Source organism: Schistocerca cancellata, chromosome 12 (assembly GCF_023864275.1).
Source record: "Schistocerca cancellata isolate TAMUIC-IGC-003103 chromosome 12, iqSchCanc2.1, whole genome shotgun sequence".
Lineage (NCBI taxonomy): Eukaryota > Metazoa > Arthropoda > Insecta > Orthoptera > Acrididae > Schistocerca > Schistocerca cancellata.
In genome coordinates this window covers 59,269,836-59,296,037 of record NC_064637.1, presented here as the reverse complement: position 1 = coordinate 59,296,037, position 26,202 = coordinate 59,269,836, and the positions used below count along the sequence as shown (strand labels likewise).

At 42.3% G+C, this 26,202-nt stretch overlaps 1 protein-coding gene across 1 annotated transcript in view; it reads left to right on the top strand.

Annotated features, from left to right (window-relative positions):
* Window positions 1–25,190, top strand: part of LOC126109456 (tyrosine-protein kinase Fer-like) — a 71,235-nt gene extending 46,045 nt beyond the window's left edge. Inside the window, exons 5-8 of the mRNA XM_049914485.1 lie at window positions 12,228–12,380; window positions 14,067–14,189; window positions 24,790–24,912; window positions 25,174–25,190. Coding sequence (XP_049770442.1) covers window positions 12,228–12,380; window positions 14,067–14,189; window positions 24,790–24,912; window positions 25,174–25,190 — 416 coding nt within the window. The remainder of the gene's footprint in view (window positions 1–12,227; window positions 12,381–14,066; window positions 14,190–24,789; window positions 24,913–25,173) is intronic.
* Window positions 25,191–26,202: the final 1,012 nt, after the last annotated feature.

Genomic DNA, 26,202 nt, shown 5'->3' with positions numbered 1-26,202 from the left:
ATGTCGGCCCGTTTGACGTCCTACCCCCCTTAACAGATGTCCTGTGATCCTGTCCCTTCTCCTCGTCAGTGTTTTCCACATATTCCTTTCCTCTCCGATTCTGCGCAGAAGCTCCTGATTCCTTACGTTATCAGTCCACCCAATTTTCAACATTCTGCTGTAGCACCACATCTCCAAAGCTCCGGTTCTCTCTGTTTCCAGTTTTCCCGCAGTCCAAGTTTCGCTAGTGTGCAATGCTGTGCTCTAGACGTAACTTCTCACAAATTTCTTCCTCAAATTGAGGTCGACTGTTTTATGTTAGTAGACTTCTCTTAGACGGGACCGCTCTTATTGCCTGTGCTAGTCTCCATTTAAATCCTCCTGCTCCATTCGTCATGGGTATTTTGCTGCCTAGGTAGGAAAATTTCATAACTTCCTCTACTTCGTGACCACCAATGCTGATGTTAATATTTGTTGTGTCGGCAGATTAGCCAGCACAACTCACTAATTTAGAGAGGAGGCCGAAATGCACGCGTCAACTCACGCCGGCTTGCGTTAAGTCTGAAACAGGATACGTAATGAATGCTATAAAGAAAAGTACGTAGATGCTGGAATACTTAACTTTAATCCATCATTTGTATACAGCATTCTTGATGATACAAGTGAGACTCTCTCCAGATATGGTTAATGGCGCCTTGCTAGGTCGTTGCCATGGACTTAGCTGTAGGCTATTCTAGCTATGGCTGTTTATATACTTTCCGGGATGCGAGGTCGTGGTCCAAGAACTTTTCTGATCCTTACGTTGGAATATAAAGTTTTTCGGAAGGCAACACATACGGATAGATATTTACATAAAAATTCTAATCATCATCCTCAACAAAAAAGAGGTGTCATAAAAAGTCTCGTCGATCGAGCGGAACGGATATGTACACCTGAACATTTGGATGCTGAAGTGAAACATCTGAAGCAGGCTTTTGAAAAAAACGGCTACTCAAGAAAAGAGATAGATAGACTTTTGCGTCCAAGGAACAGAAACCCAAAAGATAAGAATGAACCACAACAACAGAAAAATACAGTAGTCCTCCCTTTTATTAAAAAAGTAACAGATCGGATCGGTAAGATTTTACGAAAACATGACATAAAAACGATCTTTAAACCAACTAAGAAAATAAGTCAAGTACTACGATCTGTGAAGGATAAGCGCCCTCCTCTGTCGACATGTGGTGTGTATAAAATTCCATGTACCTGTGGCAAAGTTTACATTGGTACTACCAAAAGAAGCGTAAACACGCGACTGAAAGAGCATAAAAGTCTTTGTCGACTTGGAAAAATAGAAAAGTCAGCTGTAGCGGAACATGCTCTTCAACCAGGCAACCACCAAGTGAAGTTTTCGGATACCGAAGTTTTATCTACAACGTTAAATTACTACCCACGGCTTTATAGAGAAGCTATCGAAATTTATAAACATAACGATAATTTTAATAGGAAAGAGGAGGCTATGAAACTTAACGATATATGGACAGTGGCTCTACAAAACTGCTAACAATTTTTATCTTTGACAAGGTGGTAATCGATAGTCGAAGTCGGTACTTTGCTATGGATTATCACTGCTCATCACGTGTCACCTGAACCACGCCCCTCTTTCTTACAATATATAAGTCGCTCTCAGACACCCGACCAGTCAGTCGGCAAGACTCAGAGGAGCAGCGCCTCTGAGGAAGTCCAGCGCAGTCCTGGACGAAACGTAAGGAGCAGAAAAGTTCTTGGACCACGACCTCGCATCCCGGAAAGTATATAAACAGCCATGTCAACCGGTCGTGAAAGCCTTCATTCTATATTCTAGCTATCTCTCGGCAAATGAGAGAAAGGCTTCGTCAGTGTAGTCGCTAGCAAAGTCGTCGTACAACTGGGGCGAGTCCTAGTACGTCTCTCTAGACCTGCCGTGTGGTGGCGCTCGGTCTGCAATTACTGACAGTGGCGACACGCGGGTCCGACATGTACTAATGGACCGCGGCCGATTTAAAGCTACCACCTAGCAAGTGTGGTGTCTGGCGGTGACACCACAAATATTCTCTCTGTTCTCATTTCTGCTACATCTCATTGCCTTCGTCTTTCTTCGATTTAATGTCAGTCCATATTCTGTACTCAGTAGAGTGTTCATTCCATTCAAGAGATCCCGTAATATTTCTTCACTTTCGCTGACGGCAAGTGTCACATAAGAGGCAATACTGCATCGTTGTGGTTCACCTTTCATAAAAACTGCCAAAATCCGAGAGGATTTTATACTTTTTGAGGGCTGCGTAATGGGGAATTCCACATTACCATGTCACCAAATTACTCCCACTAAGTTAAATTTCACGCTCATGCGAGGATGGCTTTAGGATGAGCCACTAAGTATGAGAAAATAATATGGAAATAGGTCGTTATAAAAATATGATGAGTTGCCGCAGAAACAACTAGGCTACTGTACATTCAAAATTAGGCACATGAAATTGTGATGAAGCTGATTCAGGCATAACATAAGCACTAATTATAATAGGATGAAGTTACATATTTATCTGCTTTAAACAGAGATACATTTTGTAACGTAAAAAACGTTAGTTATGACATACAAGAAAACAGCAAAGATGTATCAGGAAAACAACGTTTCGGTAAACTGCATGAGGAAATCTGAAAGATCAAGCAATGGCTTTATACAGTCGAAAAAGTTTTTATTTCGCAGCTGCAGCTGTTCGTTGAGAATGAGACCGTCATGACGAGAGAGATGTTTGAAAATCTCCAATTCCTCTAAAACATCTAACCTACGCCCCTTCTTTTCGGTATGCAGAATATTGTTATCGCCTATGACTTTAGGCACGTGTCCAGTAATTAAGAGATGATCGGCAAAGGATGAATTTAGGGGACTAGTGCCGTTTTTTCTCAAAAGATGTTCTTTATATCTGATGATGAAAGCACATCCAGTTTGCCCCATATAATAGGAGGAGTAGATATCGCAGATGATCTTATAAACACCAGAACTTTCTGTAGGGGAGCGAATGGAGTTCAAATTATGAATGAAGTTTCTCTTTAGATTATTATTAGTAGAGAAGGCAACATTGCAGTTGTATTTGTTGCGAAGCATGCGCTTAATCTGATAGGAAATGGGCCTATGAAAGGAATAGAAAAACTTTTTTTGGGTTAATTTCAGTGGATGAGGTGTTGAGCGTGGTAGTTCTTGCAGTTTTCTTTTTTAGGATATCGTCCACTATGTTAGGCGTATATTCATTATTGACTGCTATGTACATAGGTACAAAGAAAGGTAGCTGCGAAGAAACCGTGGATAACAGAAGAAATACTTCAGTTGATTGATGAAAGGAGGAAGTACAAACATGTTCCGGGAAAATCAGGAATACAGAAATACAAGTCGCTGAGGAATGAAATAAATAGGACGTGCAGGGAGGCTAAGACGAAATGGCTGCAGGAAAAATGTGAAGACATTGAAAAAGATACGATTGTCGGAAGGACAGACTCAGCATACAGGAAAGTCAAAACAACCTTTAGTGACATTAAAGCAACGGTGGTAACATTAAGAGTGCAACGGGAATTCCACTGTTAAATGCAGAGGAGAGAGCAGATAGGTGGAAAGAATACATTGAAAGCCTCTATGAGGGTGAAGATTTGTCTGATGTGATAGAAGAAGAAACAGCAGTCGATTTAGAAGAGATAGGGGACCCAGTATTAGAATCGGAATTTGAAAGAGCTTTGGAGGACTTACGGTCAAATAAGGCAGAAGGGATGGATAACATTCCATCAGAATTTCTAAAATCATTGGAGGAAATGGCAACAAAACGACTATTCACGTTAGTGTGTAGAATATATGAGTCTGGCGATATACCATCTGACTTTCGGAAAAGCATCATCCACACAATTCCGAAGACGGCAAGAGCTGACAAGTGCGAGAATTATCGCACAATCAGCTTAACAGCTCATGCATCGAAGCTGCTTACAAGAATAATATACAGAAGAATGGAAAAGAAAATTGAGAATGCGCTACGTGACGATCAGTTTGGCTTTAGGAAAAGTAAAGGGACGAGAGAGGCAATTCTGACGTTACGGCTAATAATGGAAACAAGGCTAAAGAAAAATCAAGACACTTTCATAGGATTTGTCGACCTGGAAAAAGCGTACGACAATCTAAAATGGTGCAAGCTGTTCGAGATTCTGAAAAAAGGAGGGGTAAGCCATAGGGAGAGACGGGTCATATACAATATGTACAACAACCAAGAGGGAATAATAAGAGTGGACGATGAAGAACGAAGTGCTCGTATTAAGAAGGGTGTAAGAGAAGGCTGTAGCCTTTCGCCCCTACTCTTCAATCTGTACATCGAGGAAGCAATGATGGAAATAAAAGAAAGGTGTGGTGTCACCGCCAGACACCACACTTGCTAGGTGGTAGCTTAAATCGGCCGCGGTCCATTAGTACGTGTCGGACCCGCGTGTCGCCACTGTCAGTACTTGCAGACCTAGCGCCACCACATGGCAGGTCTAGAAAGACGGACTAGCACTCGCCCCAGTTGTACGGACGACATTGCTAGCGACTAGACGTACGAAGCCTTCCTCTCATTTGCCGAGAGACAGTTAGAATAGCCTTCAGCTAAGTCCATAGCTACGACCTAGCAAGGCGCAGTTAACCATATCTGGAGAGAGTCTTACTTGTATTCACCATAGAGATGTACCACACAAGAGAATAAAGTTAAGTATATGAGACGCTCCGTTCTTTTCTTATTAGCATTCATTGAGCATCCTGTTTCAGACTTCGCGATATCCTGGGGGAGCTGATAGCGTGCCTATTCGGCCCTTCTAAATAACACTGTGTCGGCACTTCTGTTGACACATAACAAAAGGTTCAGGAGTGGAATTAAAATACAAGGTGAAAGGATATCAATGATACGATTCGCTGATGACATTGCTATCCTGAGTGAAAGTGAAGAAGAATTAAATGATCTGCTGAACGGAATGAACAGTCTAATGAGTACACAGTATGGTTTTAGAGTAAATCGGAGAATCGAAGCATTTGAGATGTGGTGCTATAGACGAATGTTGAAAATTAGGTGAACTGATAAGGTAAGGAATGAGGAGGTTCTACGCAGAATCGGAGAGGAAAGGAACATGTGGAAAACACTGATAAGGAGAAGGGACAGGATGATAGGACATCTGCTAAGACATGAGGGCATGACTTCCATGGTACTAGAGGGGGCTGTAGAGGGCAAAAACTGTAGAGGAAGACAGAGATTGGAATACGTCAAGCAAATAATTGAGGACGTATGTTGCAAGTGCTACTCTGAGATGAAGAGGTTAGCACAGAAAAGGAATTCGTGGCGGGCCGCATCAAACCGGTCAGTAGACTGATGACAAAAAAAAAAAAAAAATGGTTTTAAGTAAATTAATCTCCTCATTAAACTTTTCTGTTGAAAGTGGTATAGAGGTGGCTCGGTGGACGTCAGAGTGAAAAAAAGCCATTTTTTGAGACTGTGGATGAAAAGAGGAAGCAGGCACGATTTGGTCAGTACTGCATCTTTTTCCAGTCAGTACAAACTTTAATTTTATTAATGGATTATATACCTAATATGTTTTAGAACAGTTAGTCTAATTCTGAAGACGACGCTCACAGTAGCGTCGAAACCAGGTCAATTTCGACTTAATATTTGTGACTGAGGGCTTATTTGTTACAATATAATTCTGACACTGTCACTGAACCTTAGCAGCTATGTTCAAAGTTTTGTGGTATTCAAATTTCTTGCAGAGTCTTACTTAATTGCAAACAACACAATAACTATTATGAAACGTCCCCTTAGAACATTTATACAAGACTGTGCTTAAACTGACGCACAATATTTTTAGCGCAACGCAATCTGACTATCAAAGATCCCTGCAAAAGAATGGCCCTGAGTAACATTAAACTATACCTTTCAGAAATCACTTACCTCACAAAAATCTTCATTACTCGAACTACTGCAATACAGCGAGCGCTACTACTGCCAGCTAAATAAAAGATTCAAACTACGGAAGGCACTAACTACTGATAGGGATAGTTAGCAAATGAAAGATATTAATAGAGAACAAACAATGTATTTACCTTAATAGTCATAATATATACAGCAGTTCATGACAAATTACAAAACTCCGCCATCTCTCTCCCCACATCCACCACTGCTGGCGGCTCACCTCCAACTGCGCAACGCTACGCGCTGTTCACATCCAGCTGCCGCTGCCCAACACTACAATGGCAGACAACAATGCAAACTAGCCACAGACTGCACACAGCACAGCCAGTGATTTTCATATAGAGCGCTACGTAACGTTGCCAATAAGAAAACATAAACAGCCTACTTACACTATGACCATTATGGAAATGGTGGGCACATCATCCTAAAGGTGCGGCAAAAATGAATTTTTTTTGCACAGTAGTACCTGTAAATTGTTTGAGAAAGGTTACAGGACGTGCTCTTCGAATTATCACAGTGTGCCATCCGTTGGTCAAAAGCTGGTAAACACAACTGGCATCCCATTCAGAGCAAACAAATGAACTCGCCCAGTGCTCTGGACGACAAATGGGATGCGTGCATCGTCCATCATCGCCTGCACGAACTCTAATTTCCTGTTCTTGCCTGCTCGCAAAATTGCAGCACCACAAGCATTCAGATAAGGCGCCATTAAACGTGGCTCAAAATGTGACGTAAATAACAGAAGTTGAGCGCTGTCGAGCTGGGCTAGCACTTGGATGGGTGACCATCCGGCCAGCCGAGTGCTGTTGGCAAGTGGGGTGCACGCAGCCGTTGTGAGGCAAACTGAGGAGCTACTTTATTGAGAAGTTGCGGCTCCGGTCTCGGAAACTGACATATGTCCGGGAGAGCGGTGTGGCCGGCCAGAGTGGCCGTGCGGTTCTACACGCTACAGTGTGGAGCCGAGCGACCGCTACGGTCGCAGGTTCGAATCCTGCCTCGGGCATGGATGTGTGTGATGTCCTTAGGTTAGTTAGGTTTAAGTAGTTCTAAGTCTAGGGGACTGATGACCTCAGATGTTAAGTCCCATAGTGCTCAGAGCCATTTGAACCATTTGAAGACCGGTGTGCTGATCACATGCTCCTCTGTATAAGCATCCAGTAACGCCTGTGGTGAAAGGATGACACGGAGGCCGGTCGGCACCATCTGGCCTTCATGGATTGTTCTGGTGTGGTTTAGTTTAATAGTTAGAAATGTGACATAAACACCACAAAATGGTAATGGCGACGTGTCGATACGTGGCAGATGGCATGGCCTCCCTGGATGCCAGTGCGACTTAAAAGTGCGCATCATTTACGACGGCGGCCTAGTTTAGGTTCGTTGTGCGCATCTGACGTCACAAAACACAGTCAGCCAATGAACAGAGAACGACGTTGCCAGAGCTCGACTGCAGTGCAGAGCATGGACGAGTGTCTTCACTTTTAGAAACGTTCAGTCATAAATAACGTAATTGAACAAAAGCAATGTATTGATAGCAGACTTTCTTTTATAGAAAGTTTGGAAAAAGCATTCTTTATACCAATTGCGTCATATTCTATTACTTAATTAAACCAAACAAGCAATAAGCCTCCTAATTCAGGCGATAGCAAGGAAAGGTGTTTGTATCATTCTCTCGAACTGCTTTTTTGTAATAAAGAACAGTGGTAATTATTTATTTCCTATTGTACTTCGATAAAACGTGAGTAATTCATAGTCATACAATAAGTGTTTATCGGTATTTTGCATGATACCTTAGAGCCTCCAGAAAATTAATTGAATGACGAGCTACGTTAGTGTGATGGTTAAGGTTTTTGACTATTAAGCAAAAGGTTGTGAGTTCAAGTCTTGTTTGGTGCTTATTACTTTCTTTATTTGAAAACAATGTAGAAGTGTCGTACTTCATATATTTCATTCGTCTGAATGTAATTTTTTGAAATTTCTAGTGTTTTGTCTCTTCATTATAACCATAATACGTTTTCGGTTTTTCTAATTTTGTCCTGCAATATTTCTTTTCACAGCAGTTAAAAACAATGAAAAGGCACACATACAATATTCATTTTATCTGTTTTGTTTGTATATCTTCTCTTTTGCAGTCGCTATTTTGCTATTAATATTGAGATATAGTCTTTTGCGACAGTATTAAAAGTATTATTTAGAGAAGAATTTGAAATATATTCCTCTTCTGCAACTGTAATAAGCGTCTTATTTAGACCAGACGTGGTTTTCTCCTTTGAAGCATCGTCAGTGGACAGTATATGTCTCCTCCATTGCCAAGTCACCTTTGGTAGTAGTTTTGTGCTGCGGTAACACAATATTCAACGTTTATGTCGGCTGATCAGTGTTTTAGCAAATGAATTCTGTTTGTGTGCTATACACAAAAATTATATTTGACACAGCTCAGAGCACTTCAGTGATACACAGTATATTCAAGTCCTAATGTTTTTGTAAGTCCGCAGTTTTGTTTAATGTATTTTGTTTACTTCCTTTTGATTGATTGAAGTGCTTCAAAATAAAGCCAAACGCGCCCGGTGTAAATAAAACTTTTATTACAGTCGCGAAAGACGGAATATTTCTCAATATTACATACGACAACTATGTGGTACTTAAATTAAATGAGATATTGTTGTGGCCGTGCGGTTCTAGGCGCTACTGTCTGGAACCGAGAGACCGCTACGGTCGCAGGTTCGAATCCTGCCTCGGGCATGGATGTGTGTGATGTCCTTAGGTTAGTTAGGTTTAATTAGTTCTAAGTTCTAGGCGACTGATGGCCTCAGATGTTAAGTCGCATAGTGCTCAGAGCCATTTGAACCAGATATTGTTATACAGTAAATTTTATATGAAATTTAGGTATCTTGTCCACATTTCATTCTCAACATTGTGGCAACTAAAATCGACCATACGGAATGTATACGCTATGGACTTTTACCTCTGCAAACTCTTCAAAATTTCGTGCAATGGTTTACTACATTTAATGCTGCACAATAACTGCGTTGAAAATCGAAACAAAATTAAGTCCTTTATGGGGGGAAGGTATCAGTCAAGAAGATGTGTAAAAATCAAATTTTTGGGCCAAATAGTTTTTGTGAAATCGAATGATAAGTGTATCAAAGCAGTCGGAACACCATGTGTCAGAACAGGCTAGCAGTGCAGTGATGACAAAATCGCGCACAGCGCGGAATGCAGGGAGCACGTCTTTGTAGCAGCGAAAGGGTTAATGCGGCCATGGTGGCTTTACTTCATAAACTGCGGCATGTTTCTTTTTACCGCCCTGCCAATGTCCAGCAATGTTCATTTGTCTAGCTAAAAGCTGTAGTAGACAGTACTAGACGACTACTGTCTATTGCAGGTCGCAACATACATAGAATTGTCCGGTAAACGGGCTGTGGTTAGTACTGAAATAAAAGTTTTAACTCGGCAACGTAAATTTTCAGGTGTATTTTTACGATAAAGATCACAGTTAATACTGCCAAGTCCGTACTAAGTGTCTACACAATGTAAAGTTCCGACGCACACCACAATCACCCACGTAGCCAGTTTATGGTATTTACACCCGTTACCGAATTTAATAGAGTTCACTAGATCGTTTAGTTATAAAAATGCTCGCGCAAATGTTGTGCACTCTGCTCTACACGTAATATCTGTTCCGGTCTTAGACCGCACAACACGCCACACGGTTTTAACTAACAGACAAAAGCAATAATTTTGATATTCCGTCCGAAATTCCGCACGACTTTCACTATACTGTTCACTTAAATACACTTTGTACTACTTCGCGAACTCGTAATTAGCATTTTTCCGCGATTTTACAGTACTTTCGTCGGAGCTTCTTTCAATGAGATGTTACTAGTTCGAACCCTCAGCCCTGACCACACTAGATCACACCAGAGGCTTTGTTCCCAGCATAGATTGGCGCGAACCAGCATTTTTCTGCTTGGCTGATATCACAAACAGCAAATCAGGTTGCAGTATTATCCTGCGCTATTACTTCAATGATCAGTCATAGTAAACCATTTCTTTCTATGGCAATTGCTAAATAAATAAATGTAGAAAAGTATCAAACATAATTAAGTCGGGTGATGCTGAGGGAATTAGATTAGGAAATGAGACACTTAAAGTAGTAAAGCAGTTTTGCTATTTGGGGAGTAAAATAACTGATGATGGTGGGAGCAGAGAGGATGTAAAATGTAGACTGGCAATGGCAAGGAAAGCGTTTCTGAAGAAGAGAAATTTGTTAACATCGAGTATAGATTTAACTGTCAGGAAGTCGTTTCGGAAAGTATTTGTATGGAAGTGAAACATTGACGATAAATAGTTTGGACAAGAAGAGAATAGAAGCTTTTGAAATGTGGTGCTACAGAAGAATGCTGAAGATCAGATGGGTAGGTCGCATACCTAATGATGAGGTATTGAACAGGATTGGGGAGAAGAGAAGTTTGTGGCACAACTTGACTAGAAGAAGGTATCGGTTGGTAAGACATGTTCTGAGGCATCAAGGGATCAGAAATTTAGCATTGGAGGGCACCGTGGAGGGTAAAAATCGTAGAGGGAGACCAAGAGATGAATACATTAAGTAGATTCAGAAGGATGTAGGTTGCAGTAGTTACTGGTAGATGAAGAAGCTTGCACAGGATAGAGTAGCATGGAGAGCTGCATGAAACCAGTGTCAGGACTGAAGACCAAAACAACAACAACATCAAATATAATATTTCTCCTTCTGAAATTACCGATTAATTTGTGTTCTACTCACGATTTATTAGTACCATAAACTGACTGCACACTTAATTATAGTAAATCCCCTGTATGGTTTAACTGGTCCTTCGTGAATAAACAAAACAATTTTCATTACTTCTGTTCTTCTTCGCTCATAGAACACTCACACTGCTAATTACTACATATATAAAACAATTGTAATTATGCAAATACATTAAATATTAATCAAACATAACCTTACAACATTGTTTTGACTACGACTGCTAGCACTGTCCGTCAACTGCTGACCTCTGCCGCCTAGTAGTACAACTACGCGCAGCTCTGTAACTCAGGTCCATGTCAGCTGGTGACATCTGTCGATGACTCGTGCCTATAACGATATCGTCCTAACAAGTGACAGGAGCGATCCGAAGGCGCTACGCCTCACCCCCTAAACATAAGTTTGCGAAATATACTATACATGGTGATTCAAAAAGAATACCATAACTTTAGGAATTTAAAACTCTGCAACGACAAAAGGCAGAAGTAAGCATTATCTGTTGGCGAATTAAGGGAGCTATAAAGTTTCATTTAGTTATACATGTGTTCGCTTGAGGCGCTGTTGACTAGGCGTCAGCGTCAGTTGATGCTAAGATGGCGACCGCTCAACAGAAAGCTTTTTGTGTTATTGAGTACGGCAGAAGTGAATCGACGACAGTTGTTCAGCGTGCATTTCGAACGAAGTATGGTGTTAAACCTCCTGATAGGTGGTGTATTAAACGTTGGTATAAACAGTTTACAGAGAATGGGTGTTTGTGCAAAGGGAGAAGTTCTGGACGGCCGAGAACGAATGATGAAAATGTAGCACGCATCCAGCAAGCATTTGTTCGCAGCCCAGGAAAATCGACTCGCAGAGCTAGCAGAGAGCTGCAAATTCCACAATCAACTGTATGGAGAGTCCTACGAAAAAGGTTAGTTATGAAACCTGAACGTCAACTACCCGAGGCGATGGATCGGCCGCCAGGCAGCCCATGACAGAGCACTTCATCACTGGCCTCCAAGAAGCCCTGATCTTAACCCCTGCAATTTTTTCTTATGGGGGTATGTTAAGGATATGGTGTTTCGGCCACCTCTCCCAGCCACCATTGATGATTTGAAACGAGAAATAACAGCAGCTATCCAAACTGTTACGCCTGATATGCTACAGAGAGTGTGGAACGAGTTGGAGTATCGGGTTGATATTGCTCGAGTGTCTGGAGGGGGCCATATTGAACATCTCTGAACTTGTTTTTGAGTGAAAAAAAAAACCTTTTTAAATAGTCTTTGTAATGATGTGTAACAGAAGGTTATATTATGTTTCTTTCATTAAATACACATTTTTAAAGTTGTGGTATTCTTTTTGAATCACCCTGTACTATGGCGCTGCTTCTCTTGGCGCGTGCATTGTGTGGAACTGGCAACGCAGCAATCTCCCGCGTCTGGGCGGGCATGCGCGAGCCGCCAAGATAACGGAACTGTAGCAGTGGTACTGTTTGGCAGGTGGTTCGCTGCTTCAGCACCTGAGGGAGCACCGGCTGACGCTGTCCACAGAAGAGCTGACGGCCATGTGCCGTGACGCGGCTGAGGGGATGGCCTACCTGGAGGCTATGAAGTGTGTGCACCGCGACCTGGCCGCCCGCAACTGTCTACTGGGTGAGTCTCTGCCAGCTATATGAGCTGATGCCTTGAACAAGGTGAACATTGCTCAGACTGGTACAGCGAATGGTACTCGTTCGTCCTGTCGACTCATTTGCACCACATCCTCATTCAATGACAAAGTAGATGTATGCAGTAATTTCCATTGTAAGGGATTCACTAAAGCCATGTTGTGTGGTTTTCACTCAAATTGGCAAGCTGGAGTATTGTGTTCTCATAGAATACTTTGTTTCACACACGAACTCTAGTAAAAAAATGGTTACCCTTTTCATTAGTCTACCTCTTCACCGGCAAAAGTCAGGCGACATTTGCCTTAAGGGGGGAGGGGGGGGGGGTAGGACGTCAAACGGGCCGTCTTGGAGCAGGAGAGACACCACAGGACATTTTAATTTCCACTGTCTATACTTTTATGAATACATTCATAAAACTTTGTCAGCATGACCAGGAAGGATTGAGGATTCACAATCATAGCAGTGCAAGTTCAAAAAAATAACAAAATATTTTTTTTTAAATGTGAAAGTTATCCATTTTTTCACTTCCATTGGCTGCGTTTGTTGCTATAGATACACGTTTCTTCATAAGTAAGAGAGACTCTTCGATGAATTTTGCACAGCATACAAACCATACGTACATGTGTATGAAACTCTAGAAATTATTTAATTTATGAACAAATGAATGTGCTGTTACATTTGAAACTTCATGTTTAGAAAAAACTCAGATTTTATAGTTAATTATCTCAATTTTTACCACAGTTTTTAATATATTCGGAAAATTCTAGAGTTTCATACACCTGTAAGTATGGTTTGTATGCTGTGCAAAATTCATCGAAGAATCTCCCTTAGTTATGAATAAAAGTGTACCTATAGCAACAAATGCAGCCTATGGTAAGTGAGAAAAAGGTGAAATACAAATGCAAAAAAATAAATTATTTTCTTATATTTTTGAGCTTCCACCACTATAAGTGTAAATCCTGAATCCTTTCTGGTGATGCTGACAAAGTTTTATGAATTTATTTTTAAAATTATAGACAGTGGAAATTAAAAATCGTTGTGGTGTCTCTCCTGCTCCAAGTCGTCCCGTTTGACGACCTACACCGCTTAACTGAACACTGTCTACAATGATCAAAGGAAAGGTCTTCCGGAGACCATATAATTTTAGTAAAAACTACAAATGTTTTCTTTTATTTCCTTCTTTTTCTACCTTTCCCTTTTTTCTCCTACCTACACCTCACAATTTAGACCTCTCCCACACTTTCTGCCTCTCCAATACCCACCTCTCTTCTTGCATTACTTCCTCTCCTCTCTCCATCATGCCATCTTTCCCATCTACCATATCTAGCAGCAGTGCTTCAAGAACAACTGAATATTTGCATGGCAGATTAACGACATACGACTTCAGCCCAGAAACGCCACCTGGTAATACAAACTCTGCTGCAGTGTTTAATGTACCCTTGAGCAATTTGGTTAGCCGGGCACTTTAGCTGAGCTGTTCTAGGCGCTTCAGTCCAGAACTGCGTTGCAGCTACAGTCGAATCCTGCCTCGGGCATGGATGTCTGTGATGTCCTTATGTTAGTTAGGTTTAAATAGTTCTAAGTCTAGGGGACTGATGACCTCAGACTTTAAGTCCCATAGTGCTCAGAGCCATTTGAACAATTTGAATCAACTTGTTTCGTGTTGGCCCAGGAGAGAACAACCTGGTGAAGATATCGGACTTTGGCATGTCCCGCGAGGTGGAGGACTACTACATGGCCCACAACCTTCGCCAGGTGCCGGTCAGGTGGACGGCTCCTGAGGCCCTCCTGATGGGTGAGTAGTGGTTTATTGTTCATGCAGCTGGTAGTAACCTAGTAAAGATATCAGATATCGGCGGTTCCTTTGAGTTGGAGAACTGCTAGACAGCTCACAGCCTGTGCTGTGCGCTGGTTAACTGGGTGCCTCCTGGGGCTCTCCAGGTAGGTGAATAATTTATTGTTAGCGCCGGAGTTAACAACCTGGTGGAGGTACCAGACCGTGTCCTGTGAAGTGGAGGACTACTTCATGGTCCACAACAGCGCCAGGCGCCAGTCAGGTGGACAACCCCTGAGGCTCTTCAGATGGGTGAGTATTTGCTTAGTGTTGGCGCAGGTGACAGTAACCTGATGAAGATATCAGACTTTGGCAGGTCTTACAAAGTGGAGAACTACTATATGGCCAGCAACCTGGGCAAGGTCCTGGTCAAGTGGACGGCTATGAGGCTCTCTAGATGGGTGAGTAGTTTGTTGTTGGTGCAGAAGTTAACAATCTCATGAAGATATCGGACTTTGGTAAGGTGGAGGACTACTACACAGCTCACAACCTGTGCCAGGTGCTGGTTAACTGGATAGCTCGTGAGGCTCTCCAGATGGGTGAGTAGTTTGTTGTGAGTGCGAGAGTGAACAACCTGGTGAAGATATCAGAATTTGGCATGTCCCCTGAAGTGGAGGACTACTACATGGTCCACAAAGTGCACCAGGTCACAGTCACGTGGACAGTTCTGAGGCTCTCCAGATGGGTGAGTAGTTTGTTGGTAGTGGAGTAGTTAACAACCTAGTGAAAGTGTGAGTAGTTTGTTGGTAGTGCAGTAGTTAACAACCTAGTGAAAGTGTGAGTAGTTTGTTGGTAGTGCAGTAGTTAACAACCTAGTGAAAGTGTGAGTAGTTTGTTGGTAGTGCAGTAGTTAACAACCTAGTGAAAGTGTGAGTAGTTTGTTGGTAGTGCAGTAGTTAACAACCTAGTGAAAGTGTGAGTAGTTTGTTGGTAGTGCAGTAGTTAACAACCTAGTGAAAGTGTGAGTAGTTTGTTGGTAGTGCAGTAGTTAACAACCTAGTGAAGATATCGGATTTTGGAACGTCCTGCAAAGAGGAGGACTATTACATGGCCCACAACAAGTGCCAGGTGCCTGTCGGGTGAACCGCCCCTGAGGCTCTCCAAATGGGTGAGTATCTGCTTATTGTTGGCGCAGGTGATAGTAACCTGATGAAGATATCAAACTTTGGCAGGTCTTGCAAAGTGGGGAACTACTATATGGCCCGCAGCCTGCACCAGGTACTGGTCAAGTGGACGGCTATGAGGCTCTCTAGATGAGCGAGTAGTTGGTTGTCGTTGTAGAAGTTAACAATCTCATGAAGATATCGGACTTTGGCAAGGTGGAGGACTACTATACAGCTCACAATCTGTGCCGGGTGCTGGTTAACTGGATAGCTCACGAGGCTCTCCAGATGGGTGAGTAGTTCGTTGAGAGTGCAGGAGTGAACAACCTGGTGAAGATATCAGAATTTGGGATGTCCCCCAAAGTGGAGGACTAGTACATGGTCCACAAAGTACACCAGGTTCCCGTCAGGTGGACAGTTCTGAGGCTCTCCAGACGGGTGATTAGTTTGTTGTTAGTGCAGGAGTTAACAACCTGTGAAGATATCGGACTCTGGCATCTCCCACAAGATGGAGAACTACCACATAGCTCACAGCATGTACCAGTTGCTGCTGAACTGGATGGCTCTCGATGCCTTCCAGATAGGTGAGTAGTTTGTTGGTAGTGGAGTAGTTAACAACCTAATGAAGATAGCTGATTTTGGCACGTCCTTCAAAGTGGAGGACTACTACATGGCCCACAACATGTGCCAGGTGAACAGCCCCTGAGGCTCTCCAGATGCGTGAGTATTTCTTTATTATTGGCGCACGGGATGCTAATGTGGTGAAGATATCTGACTTTGCCATGTCTTGCAAAGTGGAGGACTACTACATGGCTCACAATGTGCTGGTCAAATGAATGGCCCCCAAGGTGCTGTAGATGGGTGCATTGGCAGCCCATCTGACACTCCACTCTCTGCAGGTGTGGCAAGGTCTGGGGCGCACTGTCTTTCTGTTATTGTTTACTTTGTAACTTTGAATATTTTTATTTTTATTTATGGCGTTATGTATGGATAGCTCTTCCTGTAGAGTGACCATTCCCTTTCTTTTGGTACTGTGACGTAAGACTACCATGCCTGTTTTCATCACAATATGGTGTGTTTTTCATTGGTTAGATGTTCTGAATATCTAAGTGATGAACAAAAGAGAAATACTGTGTTTTAACTATCCATAGAGCCTGTGATGGAACATGCAAAACAACATAGTATCAGGTAACCATGATCAAGCCAAAAGTAATCTTTCCTTAAAAACTCGAAAACAAGCAGATCCACAATCAAATTATTGCTAATTATTCCACTTAATACTACATTTCAGGAGCCAACAATGAATAAAGCACTAATTCAAATGTTTTTAAACAGGAATGTTAAATACTTTGATTTTATCCATACTGGATGAGATGACATGGTTGTGAATCTCAATGTTAAAAAATATATCGGCTCAACCACTTGTTTATAATGTAAAACACTAAGATTGACGCGTTTCGGAAGTCAAGCTTCCATCATCAGAATAATAAAAAGTAAAAGAACCTGTTAAAACTCGTTAAAATGGAACATGCACCAGGCACAATAAAATTGATAATAAAATTAAAACATCGTGGCTACTTCTCTTGTTGCAGCCGTGTATTCCAAGGTGCATCTCCACATAGTCGGAAAAATATAAAAAACTCTAAAATGGTGTCGCTTATGGTGTTCAACATCTAACCACATGGCTCTATCATCGTAAACCGCCCGTGCATCTTCGTTGACACCACACACCACGTAGCCAAATACGACACTGAAACGCGAGTGAGCTCACGCGCAAGTAAACAAGGAAGTCACAGAGATGTCTATACAAACAGATAACGTATACATGTTCCAAGGATCTCATGAAATGATGGTATCCTGCAAATTGCTAAAAATGTAGTTAACGGCTATCACCAAAACGTTGTCAATAAATTAATACGACAGAAACAGCGCGCGAATGCAAGGAAGAATACCGCAAATAATATTACGAGAGTCACGATACCATACTTCAGTGATATTTCGCAAAAAGTGGCTAACATTTTCAAACCTTTTAAAGTTGATACCGCTTTTCAGACCAATAATACGCCGCGGTTTAAACTAAGAAATAATTTACAGCAGGAAAGCGATAAATATGAGAAAGCTGGGGTCTATAAAATTCAGTGTAACACGTGCAAGGCAAGCTATGTTGGCCAAACTGGTAGGTTTTTAAGTACGTTACAAAGAACATAGCGATGCTTTCCGACTTAATAATTTCGAAAAGTCAGCTGCAGCCACGTATATTTGGGAAACCCCATGTTGGGAATAGATCAGGATCTCGTTATTTTACATAGACAGGACAAAGGCAAAAAGCTAGATCTACTAGAACAGCTGGAAATTACGATACGTAGCGTGGATAATCAGAACACAATGAATGGACAGCTAACTGGTGATACAAATAACTTTTTCAAACATTTCACTGGTTTCTTTTAGTAACTACATTTTTAGCAATTGGCAGGATACCATCATTTCATGAGGTCCTTGGAACATGTATACGTTATCTGTTTGTATAGACATCTCTGTGACTTCCTTGTTTACTTGCGCGTGAGCTCACTCGCGTTTCAGTGTCGTGTTTGGCTACGTGGTGTGTCGTGTCAACGAAGACGCACGGGCGGTTTACGACGATAGAGGAGAGAGCCATGTGGTTAGATGTTGAACACCATAGGCGACACCATTTTAGAGTTTTTTATATTTTGCCGACTATGTGGAGATGCACCTTGGAAGACACGGCTGCAACAAGGGAAGTAGCCACGATGTTTTAATTTTATTATCAGTTTTATTGCGCCTGGTGCATGTTCCATTTTAGCGAGTTTTAACAGGTTCATTTACTTTTTATTATTCTGATGATGGAAGCTTGACTTCCGAAACGCGTCAATCTTAGTGTTTTACACTATAAACAAGTGGTTGAGCCGATATATTTTTTAACAATGTTAAATACATTTTCGTCTCACTTCACTAAATGTAAGCAGACAAACATAAATAGTTGGTAGCTGAAGAGTAGAGTGATTGTGGGGATTCCAACACACTCCTTAGCCCTTGATACAGACCTAGAGAATCTGGCAGGTTTGCTAGTAACTGCAGTTTGCCTAAATGCAGAGCAGGACAATGATGACACAATCCAATATGTCGAAATGCAAGATGATGGTTATGCAAAATTTTAATAAAAGCAAAATAGACTGGTGCAGAACTCAAAAATTTTAGCAGCCATTAAGAAAAATGGTTCAAATGGCTCTGAGCACTGTGAGACTTAACATCTGAGGTCATCAGTCCCTTAGAACTTAGAACTACTTAAACCTAACTAACCTAAGGACTTCATACACATCCATGCCCGAGGCAGGACTCGAACCTGCAGCCGCAGCAGCACCGTGGTTCTGAACTGAAACGCCTAGAACCACTCGGCCACAGTGGCCAGCTCTCTTCCTCAGAAACGCACTTCTTGTCATTGCCAGTCCACAGTTTATATCCTCTGTACTACGCCATTATTTTGCTGCCCAAATAGTAAAACTCATTTACTACTTAAAGAGTCTTATTTCCTTATCTAGTTCCTCCAGCGTCATCTATGTTCCATTATTCTTGTTTTGATTTTGTTGGTGTTCATCTTATATCCTCCATTCAAGGAACTTTCCATCCCATTCAACTGCTCTTCCAAGTCACTTGCTGTCTGTAACACAATTACAGTGTCATCGGCAGACCTTAAAGTTTTTATTTCTTCTGCCTGAACTTTAATTTCTATTGCAAGTTTCTCTTTGGTTTCCCTTAGTGCTTGCTTACTGTGCAGATTGAATAACATCGGAAATGGCTACAAACCTGTCTCACTGCTCCCTTTTCATTCCCCATGACTCCTATAACTGTAATCTGGTTTCTGTACAAGGTGTAAATAGGCTTCCAGTCACTTTATTTCACCCCTGCTACCTTCATAATTTCAATGATGGTATTCTAAAAATGCTATAAACGTAGATTTGCCTTTCCTTAACCTCTCTTCTAAGATAAGTCGTAGGTTCAGTATCGCCTCATGTGGTGCTAGATTTCTGCGGAATCCAAACTGATCTCCAATATTGGCTTCTACAGGTTTTTCATTTTTCTGCAAGGAATTCGTGTTAGTATTCAGCAAACTTGACTTATTAAATTGATAGTTTGGTAATTTTCACACTTGTGAGCATCTGCTCTCTTTGGAATTTGAGTTATCGCATTCTTCTTGAAGTATGAGGTTCCATCTGTCTCATACATATTGCACATTAGATGGAAGAGTTTTATCATGGTTAGCTCTCAAAAGGCCATCTGTCATTCTGACAGAATATCGATTACCCTTGGGGCTTTGTTTCGACTTAGATATTTCAGAGTTCTGTTAAATTCTTCTGGCAGTATCACATTTCCATCTCTTCTTCATCTAGGTCCTCTTCCATTTCCATAATATTGCCCTCAGGTATATCTCCCTTGTATAGACCCTCTATATACTCCTTCCACCTTTCAACTTTCCCTTCTTTGCTCAGAACTGGTTTCCCATCTGAGCTTCTGATATTCCTACAGCTACTTCTCTTTCCCTCAAAGGCCTCTTTAATTTTCCTGTAGGCGAACTCTTTCCTGTAGTGAAATATACTTCTAAATCCTTACATTTGTCATCCAGCCACTCCTGCATAGCTATTTCTCACTTCCTGTCAATAAGAATTTTAAAAACGTGTCTATTCCCTTTCGCCTCCTTTCATCAGTTAAATTCAGTATCTGTTGTGTTATGTATGGATTTCTACTAGGCCTTGTCTTTTTGCCCACTTCATCCTCTGCTGTCTCCACTATTTCATTTCTCAGAGCTACCCTTACGTCTTCTACTGTATTTCTTTGCCCTGTTCTAGTCAACCATTGCCTAGTGCTCCGTCTGAAACTCTCAGGAACCTACGGTTCTTTCAACTTATGTGGGCCCTATCTCCTTAATTTCCTGCTAATCAAAGTAATGGAACGCAATTTCAATAGTAAGCTGCTGGGTAGTTGTCTAATTTGCGGGTGGCAGCCCAAGTGTGTGTTATACAGAGATTTGCCACAGGAGAGAGTATGTGCCACAGGGTTGAGGAAAGTGCATAGAGAAATACATGCGTATTAGATAGCAAAACAATGGAGATGAGAGGTAGGAAATGCAGTCGTTGTGAAAGGCAGAGGGAGTAGTGAGTCACGTGGGTCAGTAGTGGCTTCAGCAGCAAGGGGATGCGGGTGGGTGGAGAGGAAAGGCGAGAAGGGACTTAAAGTTCGTAGGACTTAAAGTTCGTAGGAGGGATAAATATCAGGGCAGATCTCACTGTGTAGGAGGGAGCTGGTTAAGGCAGCTTTGGTGCTTTTAGGTGTAGGGATACATTTGTGAAGCCATGGCAATATACAAGGGTTGGTGATCAGAGGCAAAAGAATGGGGTGATTGAAATATAGTTTATGGATAGTATTTGTATAGGAGATGCAGACATATTCTATGTGGATGAGATGCAGTGGGAATTTGATGAAATGGTAGAGGATCCAGGTGGAGTAAAGGTAAACATCAAATACCTCACATAAATATAACTGCACATAAGTCTTGTTGACATACTAACATGCTCTAATTGTAATAATATAGCTAAGCATTGGTTTTTCAAATCTATAACACTTGCTAAATAAAATATCTGTGCTTTAGAGCCCGTGTTAAGTGGCTTCAAGATTGTTCACCATGCAGCACCACTGCACAAACGCAGCAATGTGTGCATGATTGTAGCCTAGGTGGAGTGGGAGAGAGTGGGTGGAAAGGGATGGAGAAGGGAAGATGATGGGGAGGGGGTAAAATTGGTAGAAACCAAATGTAAAACAACAAGTGACATAATGAAACTATAGACAGGAACAAAGTTCCAACAGAAGGATAAACAGTGACATAGCTCAGAATATAATGTAAGTTGTCCATAAACAATGTGATGTAGATATACATAATGGTACACTCACAAGCAGAGCAAAATAGATTTTTATGTAATATAATTGACAGTTAGTACATGGAAACCCATGAACATGGTTAGTACTGGTATTACAACTGTATGAGTGATCGAAGAAAACAACCAGATGAGACTGGATTCATCAGAACCTTATAAACAGTGAGTGGTACTTTCCTTAAGTAAGTGACCTAAAAAAGCTTACTGAGGGGTGGAGGAGTGTTGAAGAGGGGGAGGGGAAGTGATGTGGAAGGGGGAGGGAGGGAATGATTGGTTCAAATGGCTCTGAGCACTATGGGACTTAACATCTGAGGTCATCAGTCCCCTAGAACTTAGAACTACTTAAACCTAACTAACCTAAGGACATAACACACATCCATGCCCGAGGCAGGATTTGAACCTGCGACCGTAGCAGTCGCGCGGTTCTGGACTGAAGCGCCTAGAACCGCTCAGCCACCACAGCCGGCTGGGAGGGAATGAGGTGAGGGAAGAAGGATGGGAGTAAAAATGTGGGAAGGTTTCATTTTAATGCCCAGTAATATACTGAACTGTCATTGAATCTTACATTTTAACGGCTCCCAAATTTTAGAATTCCCATTAGTGCCATCTTACATTTTGTAACATTTTTGCCAGCGCCATCTTGGATTGTGACATTATTGCCCTGCTTCTATGCAACCCATAGATGTTGGCAAAATTGACGTCGCTGGGGCCTGTAGATCTGAAATGGGAGCTGAAAAAAAAAGCGTGACAAGGCCTCCCGTTGGGTAGACCGCTCGCCTGGTGCAAGTCTTTCGATTTGACGCCACTTTGGTGACTTGCGCATCGATGGGGATGAAATAATGATGATTAGGACAACACAGCACCCAATCCCTGAGTGCAGAAAAAACTGCGACCCAGCCGGGAATCGAACCTGGACCCTTAGGATCGACAGACAGTCTGTTGCACTGACCACGCAGCTACCGGGGGTGAACGTGGGAGATGAAGAGTGTGTGTGTTGGAATCCCCACAGTCAGTCTACTGTCGAGTGTAGCCATCACAAGCGTTCAAACAAGTGAAAGATTACTACTCTGCCATCCGATACGTTCAGGAAGTTGTAACTACGTCGCCTTGCCCTCCTGTGTCATTTCATGCCACTTTTGTCTACTATGCCTGTTCTGGCTGAGACGTAACCTGATTCGTTTAGTATTGTGATTTAATGTAAAGCTTAAATTCTTTTCCGTGCTGTATTTTGCCGTCGTTTAGAAGTTCGCCTGAACATTTATACCTCTGTTGTCGCCCATGAGCTAGTAATATGTGAAGACTGATATTTCAGAGGTGCAGAACCCCCACATAAGTCGACTTGAGCATTCACGTAACTATCATGTGGCAGATATTTGAAGTAATTACATCGATAGAACAGGCAGGTTCTGCTGAGAATATTATATATGCTGACGGAAAAAAATCGCAACACCTAAAAATAATTAATGTAGAGTGATGAAATGTCTGAAATACGTTTGTCTGGGTAACATATTTAAGTGCAACTTCCTGCCAGATTAAAACTGTTTGCCAGACCGAGACTCGAACTCGGTACCTTTGCGTTTTACGAGCAAGTGCTCTACCATCTGAGCTACCCAAGCCCCACCCTCCAGTCACTTAAGTGGTTAACATTGCAAGATCATAGGCTAAAGTAAGTGTGAGATAAGACATTGCAAATGTGAAATGCTGGTACATTAATAACTGGTGTAACTGGCAGAATGTTGAATGAAAGTGGACCAACGGGCATAAATTGCATTGTAAAGGTGCCGGATGGCGACTTAGAGAAGGCGTTCGATACAGTTCCGCACTGTCGCCTGATAAACAAAGTAAGAGCCTACGGAATATCAGAACAGCTGTGTGGCTGGATTGAAGAGTTTTTAGCAAACAGAACACAGCATGTTGTTCTCAATGGAAAGACATCTACAGACGTTAAAGTAACCTCTGGCGTGCCACTGGGGTGTGTTATGTGATCATTGCTTTTCACAATACATATAAATGACCGAGTAGATAGTGTCGGAAGTTCCGTGCGGCTTTTCGCGGATGATGATGTAGTATACAGAGAAGTTGCAGCATTAGAAAATTGCAGCGAAATGCAGGAAGATCTGCAGCGGATAGGCACTTGGTGCAGGGAGTGGCAACTGACCCTTAACATAGGCAAATCTAATGTATCGCGAACACATAGAAAGAAGGATCCCTTGTTGTATGATTATATGTTAGTGGAACCATCACTGGTAGCAGTTACTTCTGTAAAATATATGGGAATATGCGTACGGAACGATTTGAAGTGGAATGATCATATAAAATTAATTGTTGATAAGGAGGGTGCCAGGTTGAGATTCATTGGGAGAGTCCTTAGAAAATGTAGTCCATTAACAAAGGAGGTGGCTTACAAAACACTTTTTCTACCTATAGTTGAGTATTACTCATCAGTGTGGGATCCTTACCAGGTCGGGTTCACAGAGGAGATAAAGAAGATCCAAATAAGAGCGGCGCGTTTCGTCACAGGGTTATTTGGTAAGCGTGACAGCGTTACGGAGATGTTTAGCAAGCACGAGTGGCAGACCCTGCAAGAGAGGTGCTCTGCATCGCAGTGTAGCTTGCTGTCCAGGTTTCGAGAGGGTGCGTTTCTGGATGAGGTATCGAATATATTGCTTTCCCATACTTATACCTCCCGAGGAGATCACGAATGTAAAATTAGAGAGATTAGAGCGCGCACGGAGGCTTTCAGACAGTCGTTCTTCCCGCGAACCATACGCGACTGGAACAGGAAAGGGAGGTAATTACAGTGGCACGTAAAGTGCCATCCGCCACACACTGTTGGGTGGCTTGCAGAGTATAAATGTAGATGTAGATGTCAGTTTGTGGGACAGAGTTCCATACCTGTTTGCACCCGGTCAGTGAATACAGGGTCGACTAATGCTGTTTGTGGATGATGGTGGAGTTGTCGTCCTGTGATGTCCCATATGTGCTCAATTTGAGACAGATCTGGTGCGCCAGCAAAGCAAGGCAAAATGTGGACGCCCTGTAGAGCATGATGGGGCTACAACAGCGGTATGTGGTCGAGTGTTATCCTGTTGGAAAACGTGTGTGTTGGAATCCCCACAGTCATTCTACTGTGGAGTGTAGCAATCACAAGCGTTCAAACAAGTGAAAGATGGTCGAATCAGCAGACTGACACACAAATTTGGAGTCAGGGTGCATGGGACAACCACGAGAGCACTCCTGGTGTAATATGAAAGTGCACCACAGCACGTAAATCCAGGTGTAGGTCCAGTGTGTCCAGAACACAGACAGGTTGGTTGCAGGCTGTCAACTGGCCTCCTCCTAACGAATGGACGGCCATCACTGGCACCTAGGCAGAACCAGCTATGGTCAGAAAACACGGGAGACGTCCACCCTGCCCTCTAGTGAGCTCTCATTGACACCACTGAAGTCGCCATTGGCGGTGGTTTGGGGTCAGTGTAATTCACGCTATGGCGACCGGACTTTGTGTTTCAGGCAAGTACTCATGGATGAGCGACGTGTGGAGTTTCGGCGTGCTGATGTGGGAGGTGTTCTCGCGCGGAGCCAACCCCTACACGGGCTTCAGCAACCAGGAAGTGCGGGAAAAAGTAGAGAACGGTGAGCTTACACACACACACACACACACACACACACACACACACACACACACACATTTCACCCTTGTGATACGTCATGGTATGGGAAAACTTAACCAAAACGTAAGATAAGCAGAGCTCAAAGGCCGCAGGGAGTGAAAGCGTAGACCCAAATGAGGTTACAGTTTCAAAAACAATTTAATTTTGTTAAATATTAAAAATCTCTGGTTCACTGGTACAAATATATATCACAAAACAAAATAAATTTTTTTTTAAACTCCAGGACTGAAGGGCCGCTGAACATTCACAACATAAGGAGATAATCACGGACTGAATGACCCAACACCTTTGATTAATTATTGACCAATACAATAAGTTACTGAAAGGAATGACTTTAATCATTCGGCCAGAAGGGCCAATCACATATAACCACAAATGCTGTTTAGATAATGCTACAAGAATGCAAAACCAACAGTTAATTTACTTCGTCCATAGGAGCAGTAAAGACCAAAAGACAAATTCATATACCAAAGGCTGTTTTTTTTTAATGAAACAAGCTGACGAGATAAAAATTAATAACCAAAAAGGGGTAGTCACGTCGCCACTCGGCCTGAAGGACCTGAATATCAGTAGTAATAAATATTTGAGAATGTTTGAAGTTAGTGAGTTAGCACTTAAAACCAGCCTGTGCTCCTCACCACTAGGAAAAATTTACAATCAGCTGTGCTAGGACTGCTTGCTTCAGAAATATGGCGCCGGCCGCGGTGGCCGTGCGGTTCTGGCGCTGCAGTCCGGAACCGCGGGACTGCTACGGTCGCAGGTTCGAATCCTGCCTCGGGCATGGGTGTGTGTGATGTCCTTAGGTTAGTTAGGTTTAAGTTGTTCTAAGTTCTAGGGGACTTATGACCTAAGATGTTGAGTCCCATAGTGCTCAGAGCCATTTGAACCATTTGAAGAAATATGGCACAGACCAGCAGGACAACTAGAAACTTCACCAACGTGGCCAATCGTCCACATAGGGCATGACAGCAACTCTCTATAACACATAAAATAAAAATTACTAAACATTAAAACACATGAAACTTCCTGGCAGATTAAAACTGTGTGCCGGATCGAGACTCGAACTCGGGACCTTTGGCTTTCGCGGGCAAGTGCTCTACCAACTGAGCTACCCAAGCACGACTCACATGGTTCAAAATATAACGCCTATCTAGGCAGGAACTGTTAATGACGCTCACTGGCCTTATTAAATCTTCGACTTAGTAAATGTGACAGCCAGGACTAAATTATAATAGCACTCAGTAAAATACAA